The sequence below is a fragment of the Pseudopodoces humilis genome, chromosome 2 (genome assembly GCF_049639895.1).
Source record: "Pseudopodoces humilis isolate 2021_Gansu_Grassland_sample_001 chromosome 2, ASM4963989v1, whole genome shotgun sequence".
NCBI classification, from domain to species: Eukaryota; Metazoa; Chordata; class Aves; order Passeriformes; family Paridae; genus Pseudopodoces; species Pseudopodoces humilis.
The window spans coordinates 58,969,120-58,982,336 of NC_142201.1; the positions used below are offsets into that span (position 1 = coordinate 58,969,120).

The following is a 13,217-nucleotide window of genomic DNA, read 5'->3' on the forward strand; positions in this document are numbered from 1 at the left end:
AGAACGGAGACTAGAAATTTAAATTCTTACTTTTCCTCCAATTAAACACATATCTTTAACCATATGGGATTGCATCATTTCTGCCAACAGTTGATTATGGCTGGAAGTCCTTATGAAAGTATCTGATCGAGAATGATTTCTTAACATTCCAGTTCCAGCTGGAACCTATAAGAACAAAAAAGTAAATCAAAATGCTAAATAAGCTATACTGTGATAATACTAAGCTTTGTGCGAACTAGGTTATGCTTGTCCAAAACTACTGTAATATTTTGATGATAATTGTCATCCATCAAACTTGAAACTGTCAACTGTCACAAAATTAAAGCACCTAACTTCTAATAGACAAACTCCTTCACCCGCTCTTCATGAAAAAAAATTAACAAAATGCGAATCAATACAATTACAGCATTGGGGTATGCAAAGAACTTCAGGCTGTTCATGAAAGAGACAAATAAAAAGTCACCAATATTCACTGCTCATCAGAGAAACATGGAAGAGATAGAGCAATTAGTATTGTGAAAATCTGAAGGAACTACTTCGACTCAAACTTTGAAGAGTTTCAATTGTTCACCATGAGGCACTTGCTCTACATTTCCACTTCCTGCTCTAGTCTGGAAACTTTCATCTACAAACTTCTTATGCCCTCCTGTTCAGAAAGCATAAGAGAGACATTCCACAGAAGTACTTTCAGAATCTATTTCCTATATGTCAAATGAAAATAAAAATCTTTGCTTCAGAAAAGAATTTAATCAAGTTCCTACAGACTCAGCTCTTCCTGAAAAATTCCCATTTGCTGCTATTCCCCTCTTCATTTTGTCATGGTACAAACTCTCTAAGGATATTCCTCACCAATATTATAATCTCTCTGACTCCCACTAATTCACCTTCTTTACAGACTCTCTAGACTCTCCAAATTCAACATCAACTTCAAATTCTCAGATCAGCATCTGTTTCCTGAGTAAGAACTTATTTCACCACCTAGCAGGTCATAAACTTCACTGGAAGTAACTCAAACTAATCATATTTGATGAGATTACTTTGTTCCATTTTCCCAAGAACATTAACAAGCACTCATTAGATTTTATTTGAAGTGTAAACAAAGACAGACTATTTTTTTACAAAAAGAAAAAGGGAAAGCAGCATTAAGAGCATCATAAGTACTCTCTGTTATTCCAATCCAATAAAACAAAAAAGAGAAATTGAAAGGCTTTTTTTATATCCAAACTGTAATAAATCACATGGAGGAAACTATGAGTTTATCTATAAATAAAATCATGTGTATCCATACACTAATATTCCAGTACATAAATGCATCACCAATAAATACTATGTGCTATTCTACCAAAAAAAAAATTCAATGCAAATGGCTTTTAGTACCAAGTCTGTCAAATTCTTGAAGAGATGAAAACAAGTTAGTGATTTTTAAAAATATATTATAGTTTAATGAATATAAAAATTCATACCTGGAATGTCACTTCTTTTTCACCAATTTGGACAGTTACATCAGCCTTGAGGGGTTTGTTTCCATGTACACTTTCTACTCTAGTAATCTTCCTGGGAAACAAGTGTTTTTCTGAATCTTGAAGCTCAAAGCGCTGTAAAATTCAGGGGTGACGAAATTAATTATTAAATACAACTTTCTGGTTGTCAAAACTGTCCCTTTTAAAATAATGCCGGAAGCATACTCATGATCAATTGCATGTGAATTCCTAAATCCATTTACTTCGACTTTTTACTCCAGCTACCTGTGTACATATCTTACATTTAAAACCAAAGCAGAGAGATTGTATACCAACTACTTATTCAGACTGTAGTGACAGATACAAAGTGAAAATGTCACATGGTGACTTTGCCAAGTCTTAGCCTGACAGTCTAAAATAACACAAGAAATGAACCATAACCTTTAGCACATGAAATAATAGATCACCTATCTCTGCAACTCATTATAACCAATTGTAGATTTAAACATCTAATTACCAATAAAAATAACCAGCAAACATTGCATTTACTTAGTTTCATAGCTCCCTCATAGAATGAAAATTGAGGACAACCTGCACAAATTAAGCCTACAGCATATTCTGGTTATATCAAGGACATAAACCAGGACATATGTTTTCTCAATCCTCTTTTGAGCATTATAATCTTAATTTTTGCTGTACATAGAAAACACAAAAACCATTCAAAAAATGTTTGTTAAGGAGAGTCATAGTGGGGACTTTATGCACAAAAAAAGTTAACTGGAACCACTGAATTCATAGAGCCATTTTATTTAGCAGAACGAAAGTTGAGTAAGCAAGAGAAAACTCAGATTTCTGTCCAACTCAGATTTCTTAAGAGTTTCTTAAGAGTTTTTTAAACAGAAGTCATTAATATAAAATCACTCTTAAAAGGCATATAGTATTGTTACTACTAGGATTCATAGCACTGCCTATTAAAGTTTATAAAGAAAACTGAGATGGATTTTTACAAAAGCGTTTGCTCTTCATCACTTTGTAAATTTCCATTCTGGAGCAAAAGTCTACAAAAATACTGTGTTTAAACACATATTTAAGATAAATGTGCTCTAGTAAAGGGCTACACCAAATTACATTTTTATTATAACACCCAAGTCTATTTCAGATACCATTAAATTCTTAAACAACAAGAGAGGACAGGAATGCCACTGAGTACTATCTCCAAGTATGATTCCAAGAAACACTCCAACTATAATTCTGTGAAACCAACTAACAAATCTTCCCACTCTTATATTCATTAATAAATTCCAATATTCTTACTAAGTTAATGGCATTTTCTATAGAGTCAAGGGTGCTTATATACAAAATTGCCAACAGTTTGTACACTAAATCCAACAAGAGAAAATAACAGAGTGAGCAGGATTACCTGCACCAGCAGATGCTGGATAGTGGGTAACAAGGAATTAGAGACAGTAACAGCAGAACTTGTACACAAAGGTCTTGGGAGTTTAAAATTTCTAAGGTGTTTTTCTGATTGGTTGGGTATTTTTTTGTTTTGGTGGGGCTTTCTTTATTGTTCTTTGTTGTTTTTGAGGGTTCTGTAGCATTTTAGACATTAAGTCAGGACAGTGAAAGAGGAATGTCTATGCACAAATTGTTACTGAATTTACACAACTTAAATTCATCCAACTGAAAACTTATCACAAGTATCACATAGATATTGCTGAACTGAATTCTCTAGTTTAAACAACCTCACACCTCTAGTAAATACCACACTTACAACTGAACAGGAGCAGCAAACAAAACTGCCTGTGGCTCTCAGACCAAGGCAGGTCTCTGACACAGTTCTTCATTTAGAATTACGATAGGCAGAAATGGAATCAGAATGGCATAAAATGGATGTACAACCCACTAAAAACTTCTGCTGAGCCAGAATAAACTTCCTCTATAAAATGTTCAAGCTGATAGCTGCAAAGGAAAAAATATTTGTGCTTTGAGAGTACAACCACTGAGCACATTCAGTACAGTGGGTGTTTCCCACACTGAAAAAAGGCACAAAAAAAGCATGTGAGAATTAGAAGAGTAAACCCAAAACAGCCAATGAATCTGGAGTAAAATACTAAAAGTTTATGGGACAATGAAGAAATAAGTATAGAAAATGTGGAGTCTCTTTTTTGCCACCATGCTTGGCCTAAATGAAGCCAATCAGTTTTATAAGAGCCTCTCAGTTGCACACAGGAAACTCCAGTGCTGTAGGAAACACATCACACATGCTCAAGCTTATTGTTTGACAATGTTTAACTGGAAGCTGTTTTCCTTGAAACCAGTGATTTCTCCATATCTCAGTCTTGCAGAGAAAAACCTTAAATACTTTTTTTACTTAATTTTTACAATTATATTTCAAATGTTCATCTGTCAGTCAAAATAATTTGTCATGCTAGTATTTCATGAAGGTACAGAATAATTCTGAAGGCCAAAATTCCAACCAACTCATATTTTCCTTCATCAGATCTTCTGAGGTAAGGATCATCTTTAAGAATCAGAATACAAATTGATACAGTTGCCAAGGTGCAGAAACTTCAAATAAGGGTAAACAAAGGCAGATCATCAGGCAAGTTTATTGCGGTACTTTTGTCCTATCTGTTGCAAGCTAGTGAACTAATGAATGCTTCAAACTGTAGCACTTGTGTAAATGCTTTTGTGTGTTAGGCACCTCTAAAGACCACTTATGACGCTGGATTAGTAAGCAATCCTTGAACGCCTTTTTTTAATGCTGATTAGTTTGAAATAAGGTGTTACATTTGTGTCAAATTAAAAAGCTGTTTGACAGACATCCTTTTTTCTTCAACATTACTCCAGGTGGGGCATCACCACAGAGGAATAGAGGGGCAGAATCTCCTCTCTCAACCTGCTGGCCAAGCTGTTTTTGATGCAGCCCAGAGTACAGCTGGCTTTCTGGGCTCAAAGCTCACATTGCTGGGTCATGTCAAGTTTCTCATCCACAAACACTTCCAGGAAACTACCCTCATTCCCAGGGAAAGTATAAGTCAGTTTGTCACATTATTTAATTACTGAGAATAAGAATTACAAGTAACGATTAGATCCTGGTGTAGCCTCAGTAAGCAAGGTGTATAAGAAAAGGATTTCTCAAAGTTGAAGATAACATTGGGAAGACAGTGCTTTAAGAATATGATCTCTTCAGGAAACATGCACAACATCTAACAGCTGCCAAAACTACCTGTTTGGCATAACTACTGCCTATCTCACTTCTCAGCTCCAACAGCTGACTGGAAGGGAAAATATCCTGAAATTAGGCTATCACTTATATTACCACATCCCCATATCTACCTCTGAGTCTGACACCTAAACTTTACATTCCATCCTCTGAAATTTGGGGTTTTTTTCTTTAAATGTTATCTGATGTTAAGAAGTGATTGAATACATGAATTAATCCATCAGTGCCAGCACACTTTCAGTAATTTTTTTTTTCAACTCTTGTTACCACCCAGTTAAGATTAGCCCTTCCTCTTACACAGAAAGAAGTATTCAGTGGCACTTATTACCTGCACACTCTTAGGAGACACATAGAAAAGAGGAGTCTTGCTGCTGCTAGACTGCTCTCCCTCACCATTCTTACAGAACGCAAAAAATAATCTCTATTAAAATTTATACAGTTTTGGAGCTGCTATTATTATAACATCATTATAAAGAGACATTCTTCAATACAACCAGTTATTTTCTGTGTTTCTTAAGGTTCATTGCTTAACAAGATTTTTAGTATGCAAATAGAATAAAATTCTAAATAAGATTATATGTAGTTGTTGACATAGTAAGTTTGTGAAGGTAGTGATGAGGAAGATTTTTTTAAGGATTCGACTGCCTTAACCATACAAGTAACTACTTTCAAATTAATTAACCACTTACTATATAATGAGAACTTTTCTGTAGTCTTTAACTGAGGTCTAAATATTCCGAAGATCCTAGAGGTTTCACCTTTCACTATAATGAAATTAACTAATTTATGTGTGGTTTTTTAAATACTGTTATGAAAGTTTTAAGCATCAGCAACAATGTAGCCATTTATTTTACCTAAGATTTCTGTTTTTACACAGAACAATGAAGTACCATGTCCTGGGGTGATTTAACGATGCTGAATTGTATCCCCATTCTTCTGTTTAGCCCAGAAATAAGTTCTGCACCTTTAAAACCAGATTCAAGAATGAAGGGAGGGAGAAGTGGTGGCGCACAGTTCGCGTGTGCAGAAGCTGCATTTTCACTCCCCTGCATTCCTCACTCTTTCAGTGTTGTCTACAGCACGGACAGTGAGAGAGAGCTCTCTGCTTTTAGTTGGTTTTTTAGACAGTTGAGGCAGAGAAGTTCCCTGGACTGTGGCTTTTCTTTTCCTTGGAACTGTTCAGTCCTGCTCTGGACTGAAACAAACACCAGGAGCTCACACCTGTGGCCCACCAGGGCTCAGGATGCAGCATTTTCCAGTGCAGGAGGGACTGATGAGAGACTGAGCGAGCTGAACTACATCCCACGGCAAGGACTCTCTCTCTCTCTGAATTTGCCATCTCTTCAGAGCAGTAACAGGTTCCCTTGTTTAGTATTATTCATTTTTCCATTTTTGTGAGTACTTTGCTTGTTAAATAAAGAGGTTTTTTCCACTGTTCTCAAAGGAGCTTTACCTCCCGAACCAGTTGGGGAAGGGGCTGCTTGAATTTGCTTTCTAGAAAAGACCACTACAGAAGTTTCCTCTTAAAATTTGCCCTAAACCAGGACATACCATTAGCCATAATCCATCACTCCCTAGAGTTATAATATAAATATATTGTGCAATACTTACTTTTAACATGTCTTTGACTGCAGTCCTGCCTTCCTTTCCAAGGAAAAGATTATAGGGGTAAAGCCGGTCAATAACATGTTGGACGGACATCATAGGAAAGGAATCCTAATTCAAATTTTAAAAAAATTGAAAAAATTATTGGCTCGTTCTTCTCATTCTCATTATTGTCACCAGCCATTAACCCAAATATTCTGCACAGCTTTGAACTCAAAATAAGTCTGTATGGGCAATATACAAAAGACCACTACAAGCAATATTTGACTAGATGTGGAAACAGGCATGCACTTTTCAGGTGTAATTCATTATATATATCATTAAATTATATCATTATAGTTTAATTATCATTAAATTATAAATTAAATAAAGTATTATATATAATATATAATACTAAAATTAATTGTATTAATTATAATAATTATATAATATATAATTAAATAATATATATAATAATATAACTCATTATATAATCTAAATGTCCAAAGTAGATTAGAAGAACTATGTCCCAAGAACTATTTTCTTTCCTGTGCATAAATGGAAGCTATGGTGGCTGGCTCAGATATCTAAAGACAAATATCACCAAGAGACAAATACCACCACAGGCAAATGATTTTCACAGTGCTACTAGAAAAGAAACCATATGACAAGAAATCTGTATTTCAACAGTGATCTACACATTCACAGCAATTTATAGTATTTAATTTTGATTCTATTATATTGTACCAATTCTACTTAACAAATCAGTTCATAGAAATTTCTAAACAGTGATTAAAACTGTTTTGTTTTTAAAAGAAAAACTGAGTATGCTTGCACTTTCTACAGAAAAAAACCCCAACATTTATTTTTTTTATTATTTCCTTGTTAGATTTAAGTACTAACTGTTTTGTCAATTGCTGCTTGAGCTAGAAGAACATTTGACTATTTTGCTGCAGCAATAAAGAAAGACTACTGTAGGCACTACTGAAGACACTATGCATAAAGCCTATCCTGGTAGAAAAAAGGCATTTCAAACTTTCTAAGTTAATTAATTAAGTATTGATTGTTTGCTTCAATAATGACTTGCAAATTTTTTAAGGAGTACTTGTGTGTAACACTAGTGGAAAACAGTCACTTGACTGGCACTATCTTTTTAAGCTTTCATCAAAGCAAATAAAACAACTAAAATAAAATTAACTGATTTTCAGTTATACACTTGGATTTACATAAGCACACAACTGAAAGAAGAGTTCCTTGGAAATGAAGCCAGAAGACACATATTTTATGAGATGTGTAATTGAATTTATAAGGAGTAACACTATTTATAATGTTCCACCTAAAAAAAAAAATTAAAAATCAGTAGAAATAAACCATTTATTGCACTATAGTAAATGTACAGCTTTAAGGATCCAGAATACCTTTATTGCATTTTAAAAGCCCTCCATCTATGTATAAAGACATACTATGTAATTTTTCCACATTATCTCAAATTAGTAATAATTACAATGTAATGTATAAAATAAGCCTCTTCAGAACAAGACCCTATAAAAAAATTTTGTCAGGTAGCAGTTCTCAAACAAAGAAATTATGTTTTGTGAATGTGTGACTATGACAGAACATAAGAAACTACTCATCACAATGCACTCTCCTCACCCTTTTAAACAGTTAGACACACAAAACTAGAAACAGAGTATGGCACTAACCCAGCATACAAAGGAAAAATGATGTAGCCCGAAATCACTGAGCACAACTAAGAAATCCAAGTGATTAAAACTAATTCTAAAATAAACAGTTCCCATTTAGCTAAAAAAGACACTGTCCTACAATGGTAACATTTCACATCCTCTAATGCAAAATAAAATGCTTCCTTCACTCCATAGTTTAGATAAGAGCTTAGGGCTCATTTTCTTTCTGTTACTCTGAAAGCCATCTGGCATTCATTTAAAAATAATTTTTCACTTTGTGGCTCAAAGAATAAAAAGTTGCAATTTATTTCAAAATCCAACAATATTTTTTCCCAATGCCCTCCAAATACTACTTCATTTCACTGAACTTGAATTTTATTCATTTCACAGGACTCCTAATTCAGAAATCTAATTCTGTCTGTAAGTACCCAGCTTACTGAGGGGATTGAGCACCACAGTAACACAAATAATTTATATGCTTTAATGTATATAATCCAATAAAATACACAGGAAGTGATCTGCTGCTGAGTAGTACCATAGGCAAAATGGCTGCACGTGAAACAACAGAGAACTATCTAGAGTTTCTTCTACATACACCTGCACCTTGGAGAGTGGGTCTGAGAAAGTCCTGATATTCTATCCTGCTGGGTTGACCGTACCTTCCTGCATGCAAAAGAGCACCAACCCCTCTCTCTTTATTCATGTCTCATGTCCCTGACTTCCTTCAGGGGGCATTTCCCATGTTGACTTCTTTGTCATTTTACCACGTAATCATAAAGTCCAAGGGACAAGAGACTGTTCAGGAAAGCAGAAAGACTGACACAGCTTTAGTCCTGACCTACCTGAACTGTCACTGTGAACCCCATAGATATACAATTCCTATTACCCTCCGGACTTAGATTGTTCACAGCCTGCATCTTCACATAATCCTCCATTTCCATTTATTCTAAATCCACCAGTCAGCCCAAAGACCTATTGTAGGCTTCATCTCATACAATTTAACTGCTTCCTATGCCCACATTTGTTTTGGGTCCTTTAAGGCGTCAGTGGAGAGCAATAGGTGTCTTTGTAATGCAATCAATCTGATTTACACGTGTAACATTAAATCCAAAGCACTTTTTATTTCTCTCCATCTGTTATGTCAGTGCCATCAGATAAACTCTAGATGTCCTGAAGTCAGGTAAGGTAATTTACCAGAGGGAGAAAAAAAAATAAATTGAGCACTAAGATACACTTAATAACAACACAAATCTTATGTTATACCATACTTTGTTCTTCAGTATTATGCTATATGTTTGGTTAAAATACTATCCAGAGATATCTGACTGAGACTTTTCTCCCCAAACTATTCTTAGTTTTTTCAGGTTTTTTTTTTTTAAAATATTCATGTTAATCTTCTTCTAACAACATGAATAAACTAGATCTAATTCTAAGAAATTTTAAACCCATACAGTTTCACAGCACGTGTATGCACATACCAAAATCTGAACTGCAGCAGATAAGTTGTCTAAAGGAAAATCTGGAAGTCCCAGTGTAGAAGATTCCTCAGAGCAGAGAGTTGTAGCAAAAGACAGGAGCTGAGAAATTCTGCATATGAAAAAATAATTACAGTTTTATACATGCTATCCATATTTAAAATACTAAAGCATCAAAAGTTATACATAGTAAAAGATGCTGAAACTACTGCTGAGTGCACACAAGTAAGGTGTGACTGAGGTTCTAAAGAACTAAGGATTCATTATATGAGGGCTGCATACAAAAAGCTGTGCATGCATATGCCCACACATATTAAAAATTTCTTCACTTCTGGTCTCTATGCAGTGATAGAGACACAAGAATAGCATGGAATCCTAAAAGGACATAGCTTCTTCATTCATTAATTTTATTTCTTTTTTTAATTATGAAAAATTACCTCTCTGGGGATATGTTTGATCCAAGTGAATATAACAGCTGAAGATGGTCCTGGAAATAGAACATAAAATCACAGAGTAAATTAATTTTGGCATTATACTGTGGGTCACAGGTCATGATATGAAGAATTTTCTGTCTTTCCCACTAATTCAGACATGAGGATTCTATTTGCTCCTTGACACAGAATTAATTTTATTTAAGGATAACAAAAAAGATCCAATTCTTTCTTTTACGGCTGTGTTATGGAAGTTACTTTTCTGCTGCAGCATTCCATGGCAACTCTAAGACTGCGTGTCAGGAATTTATTATGCAATATGGAAATATAAAAAATGCACTTTAAGATAAATTTATTACCCAAGAATTCTTTTCAAAGGTGAGGTAAGTAAAACATAACATCAGAATCTGTATCTCTACTCAATACAAACGATCCAGTCTTCTGCTACCACACTCACCTTAAAGGGCAGATGATAAACATCTCTTGCTTGAAACCGAGAGCGAAGGGGTGGATCCAAAGGGTTCCCAGAGTATTTAGGTACTGGCAGGCCCAAGGCTATCACTCGAAAATCTTCACTAACCCGAACAATCTTCCATGTGTCTAACTCTGATTTTGTATGCTCCTAAATAAATTAAAACAAAGCAACAGGAAGTAAAAAAACCACATTGTGTCATTAAAAACTTAATAATGACTAAGCTCCAAGTCAACTAAAAGCCCCAGTCCTTCAGCCTAAATGTGGTAATGTTCTCAAATGTTCTTGTCCTTCATGCAGAGTGACTAGGAAGACTTGAACTGGTCAAATATGTGGATGATAAAAACAAGTTTTTCCAAAATGAACATAGAAAAAAATATTAATTTTTCATAAAAAATATTAATTAATTTCAGACCTGTAGCATTCTGACCAAAAATCCTAGAAATTATGGTGCCTGCTGTGATGTTACATTGCATTACATCTTGTGAAAACATACAAATACAACACTCCTTTTACAAGGGACAGAAAATAAACTGACCACAAAATACATTTTATTCTAAAGCATTTGAAGTGTGTTACAATGAACAAGGTTTTTTCCTTCTTTTTTTTCCCTCTTTTTTAAGTGTAAAGGCAGCTAAAATCTCCATTTTAGAAGCTCCACAAATTATTCTTTATTATATAGAACAATACAGAACTAGTCTCCTTTGTGAGGACATTAATTGTTGTACTATGTCAAGCAAAGGATTCTTTGCAGACAAAAATGCTCTCTATCCACATCACAGTTAAGTCCTCCCTGAGACTATGGATGAATACATTTCCTTCAGACTTAAATGGTCAGTAATTATTCACACAAGAGAAGCAAAATTGAACATTAGTTTATATAATACAATAGTCCCCAAACAACAAAACAACAATATTAGATCTAGTACTGTAGCAAGAGATTTATTTAATTCATATACTATTATCAGTGTGCCTGAGGCACTCATTTTGAAATGTTTAATCATTAAAAAAGTGTTTAAAAGGAAGAGAGATGTTTTACAATCAAATCTAAGTTTGAATTCTCATTTTTATTCTTTAAATACAACTGTATTTTAAAAGTTTTTGAAATTTAATAATAATAATGCTTCTAGTAACTGCATCTACTAATTAAATAGTACAAAAAAAATTTTTAAAAGGCATGGATCAGCAAAATTTTAACCACAGATGAAAGGCATAAGAAATAATGATATATTTTCAGAAATTCACTGTGGTACTTAAGCACAGCAGGCAACTTTATACAATTGAGATCAGTAACTGAAGGCTTATTGCAAATTTCCTTGCTGTGCCACATGGGTTTGAATCATACAACTTACCACAGGTGTGACAAACAGAAACATGAGCAAGCAGGTGAAGAAGCAGGTGTCAGAATGACAGGTATGTGACTGTAAACTACAGTAAATGGAACTAAGATGCAAAGTACTACTGAAACTATCCAAAAAAAGCCAGAAGGGTATCCAGCCAAGCAGTGGCACTCAAAGCCCAAAGAAATTAAAATGGTTTAAAGCAGTAATGACAGCAGAAACTGAAATCCCATTTCCTATCAAAGGAAAAGCCTCTAACCATTTTCTATAGTTTAGATTGCTGTTCATGTATACTTCAGTAAATTACAGGTGAAACAGCACCAATATAGTGACTGAACATACAGTTACTCATCTTGAACACACTCTTTTGGTATCCTAATATTTTAAAAGCTTAGCAACAAGGCTACTGCCATGCTGAAGCATTATCTGAACTTCATGGCAACAATTTCAACTTCAATATCTTTTCACAAGGACATTTTAGTTATTCTGACATAGTGGCTTTCACATTTCAGAAACAAACAGGCTCCATATAAGGTTAACACGGGCTACTCTTCTTCATACATAGACAACACAGAAAAAAAAATGCTGAAACCTCGGTGAGATTTCCCCTATTTGACTCCTAAGTACTCTCTCCTTCACAATAATATTCCAGCACTACCAAGAAGAGGAGGGGATAAAAAAAAAAAGAAAGAAATTTCAAATAGCGTTTCCATACCTGCAAAAGTTTGTCATAACGATCTGCAGACATGAGAAAGCGACCATCTTCAAGCTGCATTTCCCTGTTCTCCAGCAAATTGTTCAAAACTGGCAGGACATTCCTCTCAGCCTTCTCCAAGCCTTCCAGAACAAGGATTCTGCCTTCAGTAGCTGCACGAACTGCACACTTTTTTGAAAAAATAAAACCCCACAACATTTTAAGAGAAATAAACTTTGCATAATTAATTCAATCCTGTTGAAAAAGAACCTCCAAGTTCTGCCAAGAACTTTCCCAAAACAACATTTACTTCTGTGAGAATCAACATGACGTATCAGTAGTGATCAGGAAGGCTGACAGCTGACAACCTAAACAGTGCTACACATTCATGAGCTGGAGTTTTACTACCTAAGTATTACAGTGACTGACAGAAATAAGTTCCAGTATTTTATACCAACAGAATAAGATACAAAACCTTGCTGAATTTTCAACTAAACACAGTATATATAAATATATGTGGCATCCTTTCTTTTTGATGTCACATAGTATTTTGCATTTTCGGGTATTTTAACACCACCAAACAATTTTGGGATAGCATTTTTAACAGAAAACATACAATCAAGGGGGTTTTACCTATTTAAGATTATATTAAGATGTTTAGAAAAAAGTCCAATATTTCTTTATATTTTTCTGAATATACACCAGCATAACTCATCCTTGGTACATCTCTTTAGTTTCACTAAATGTAAGAATGTAGAATGTTAAGTCTGTAGAAACCAAACGGGATGAGGAAAGCAAAATAGTGCCACAAATAATGAGATTTTTAAGAGAGCGATAAAATTAAAAT

The 13,217-nt window shown here is 34.4% G+C and overlaps 1 protein-coding gene across 1 annotated transcript in view; it reads right to left on the bottom strand.

Annotated features, from left to right (window-relative positions):
• VWA8 (von Willebrand factor A domain containing 8) overlaps positions 1 to 13,217 on the bottom strand; it is a 179,516-nt gene that overhangs the window by 130,707 nt on the left and 35,592 nt on the right. Inside the window, exons 5-11 of the mRNA XM_014250977.2 lie at positions 12,392 to 12,559; positions 10,322 to 10,486; positions 9,871 to 9,920; positions 9,437 to 9,545; positions 6,301 to 6,405; positions 1,464 to 1,595; positions 31 to 165 (exon numbers count right to left, since the gene is read on the bottom strand). Of these exons, the coding sequence (XP_014106452.2) occupies positions 31 to 165; positions 1,464 to 1,595; positions 6,301 to 6,405; positions 9,437 to 9,545; positions 9,871 to 9,920; positions 10,322 to 10,486; positions 12,392 to 12,559 (864 nt within the window). The remainder of the gene's footprint in view (positions 1 to 30; positions 166 to 1,463; positions 1,596 to 6,300; positions 6,406 to 9,436; positions 9,546 to 9,870; positions 9,921 to 10,321; positions 10,487 to 12,391; positions 12,560 to 13,217) is intronic.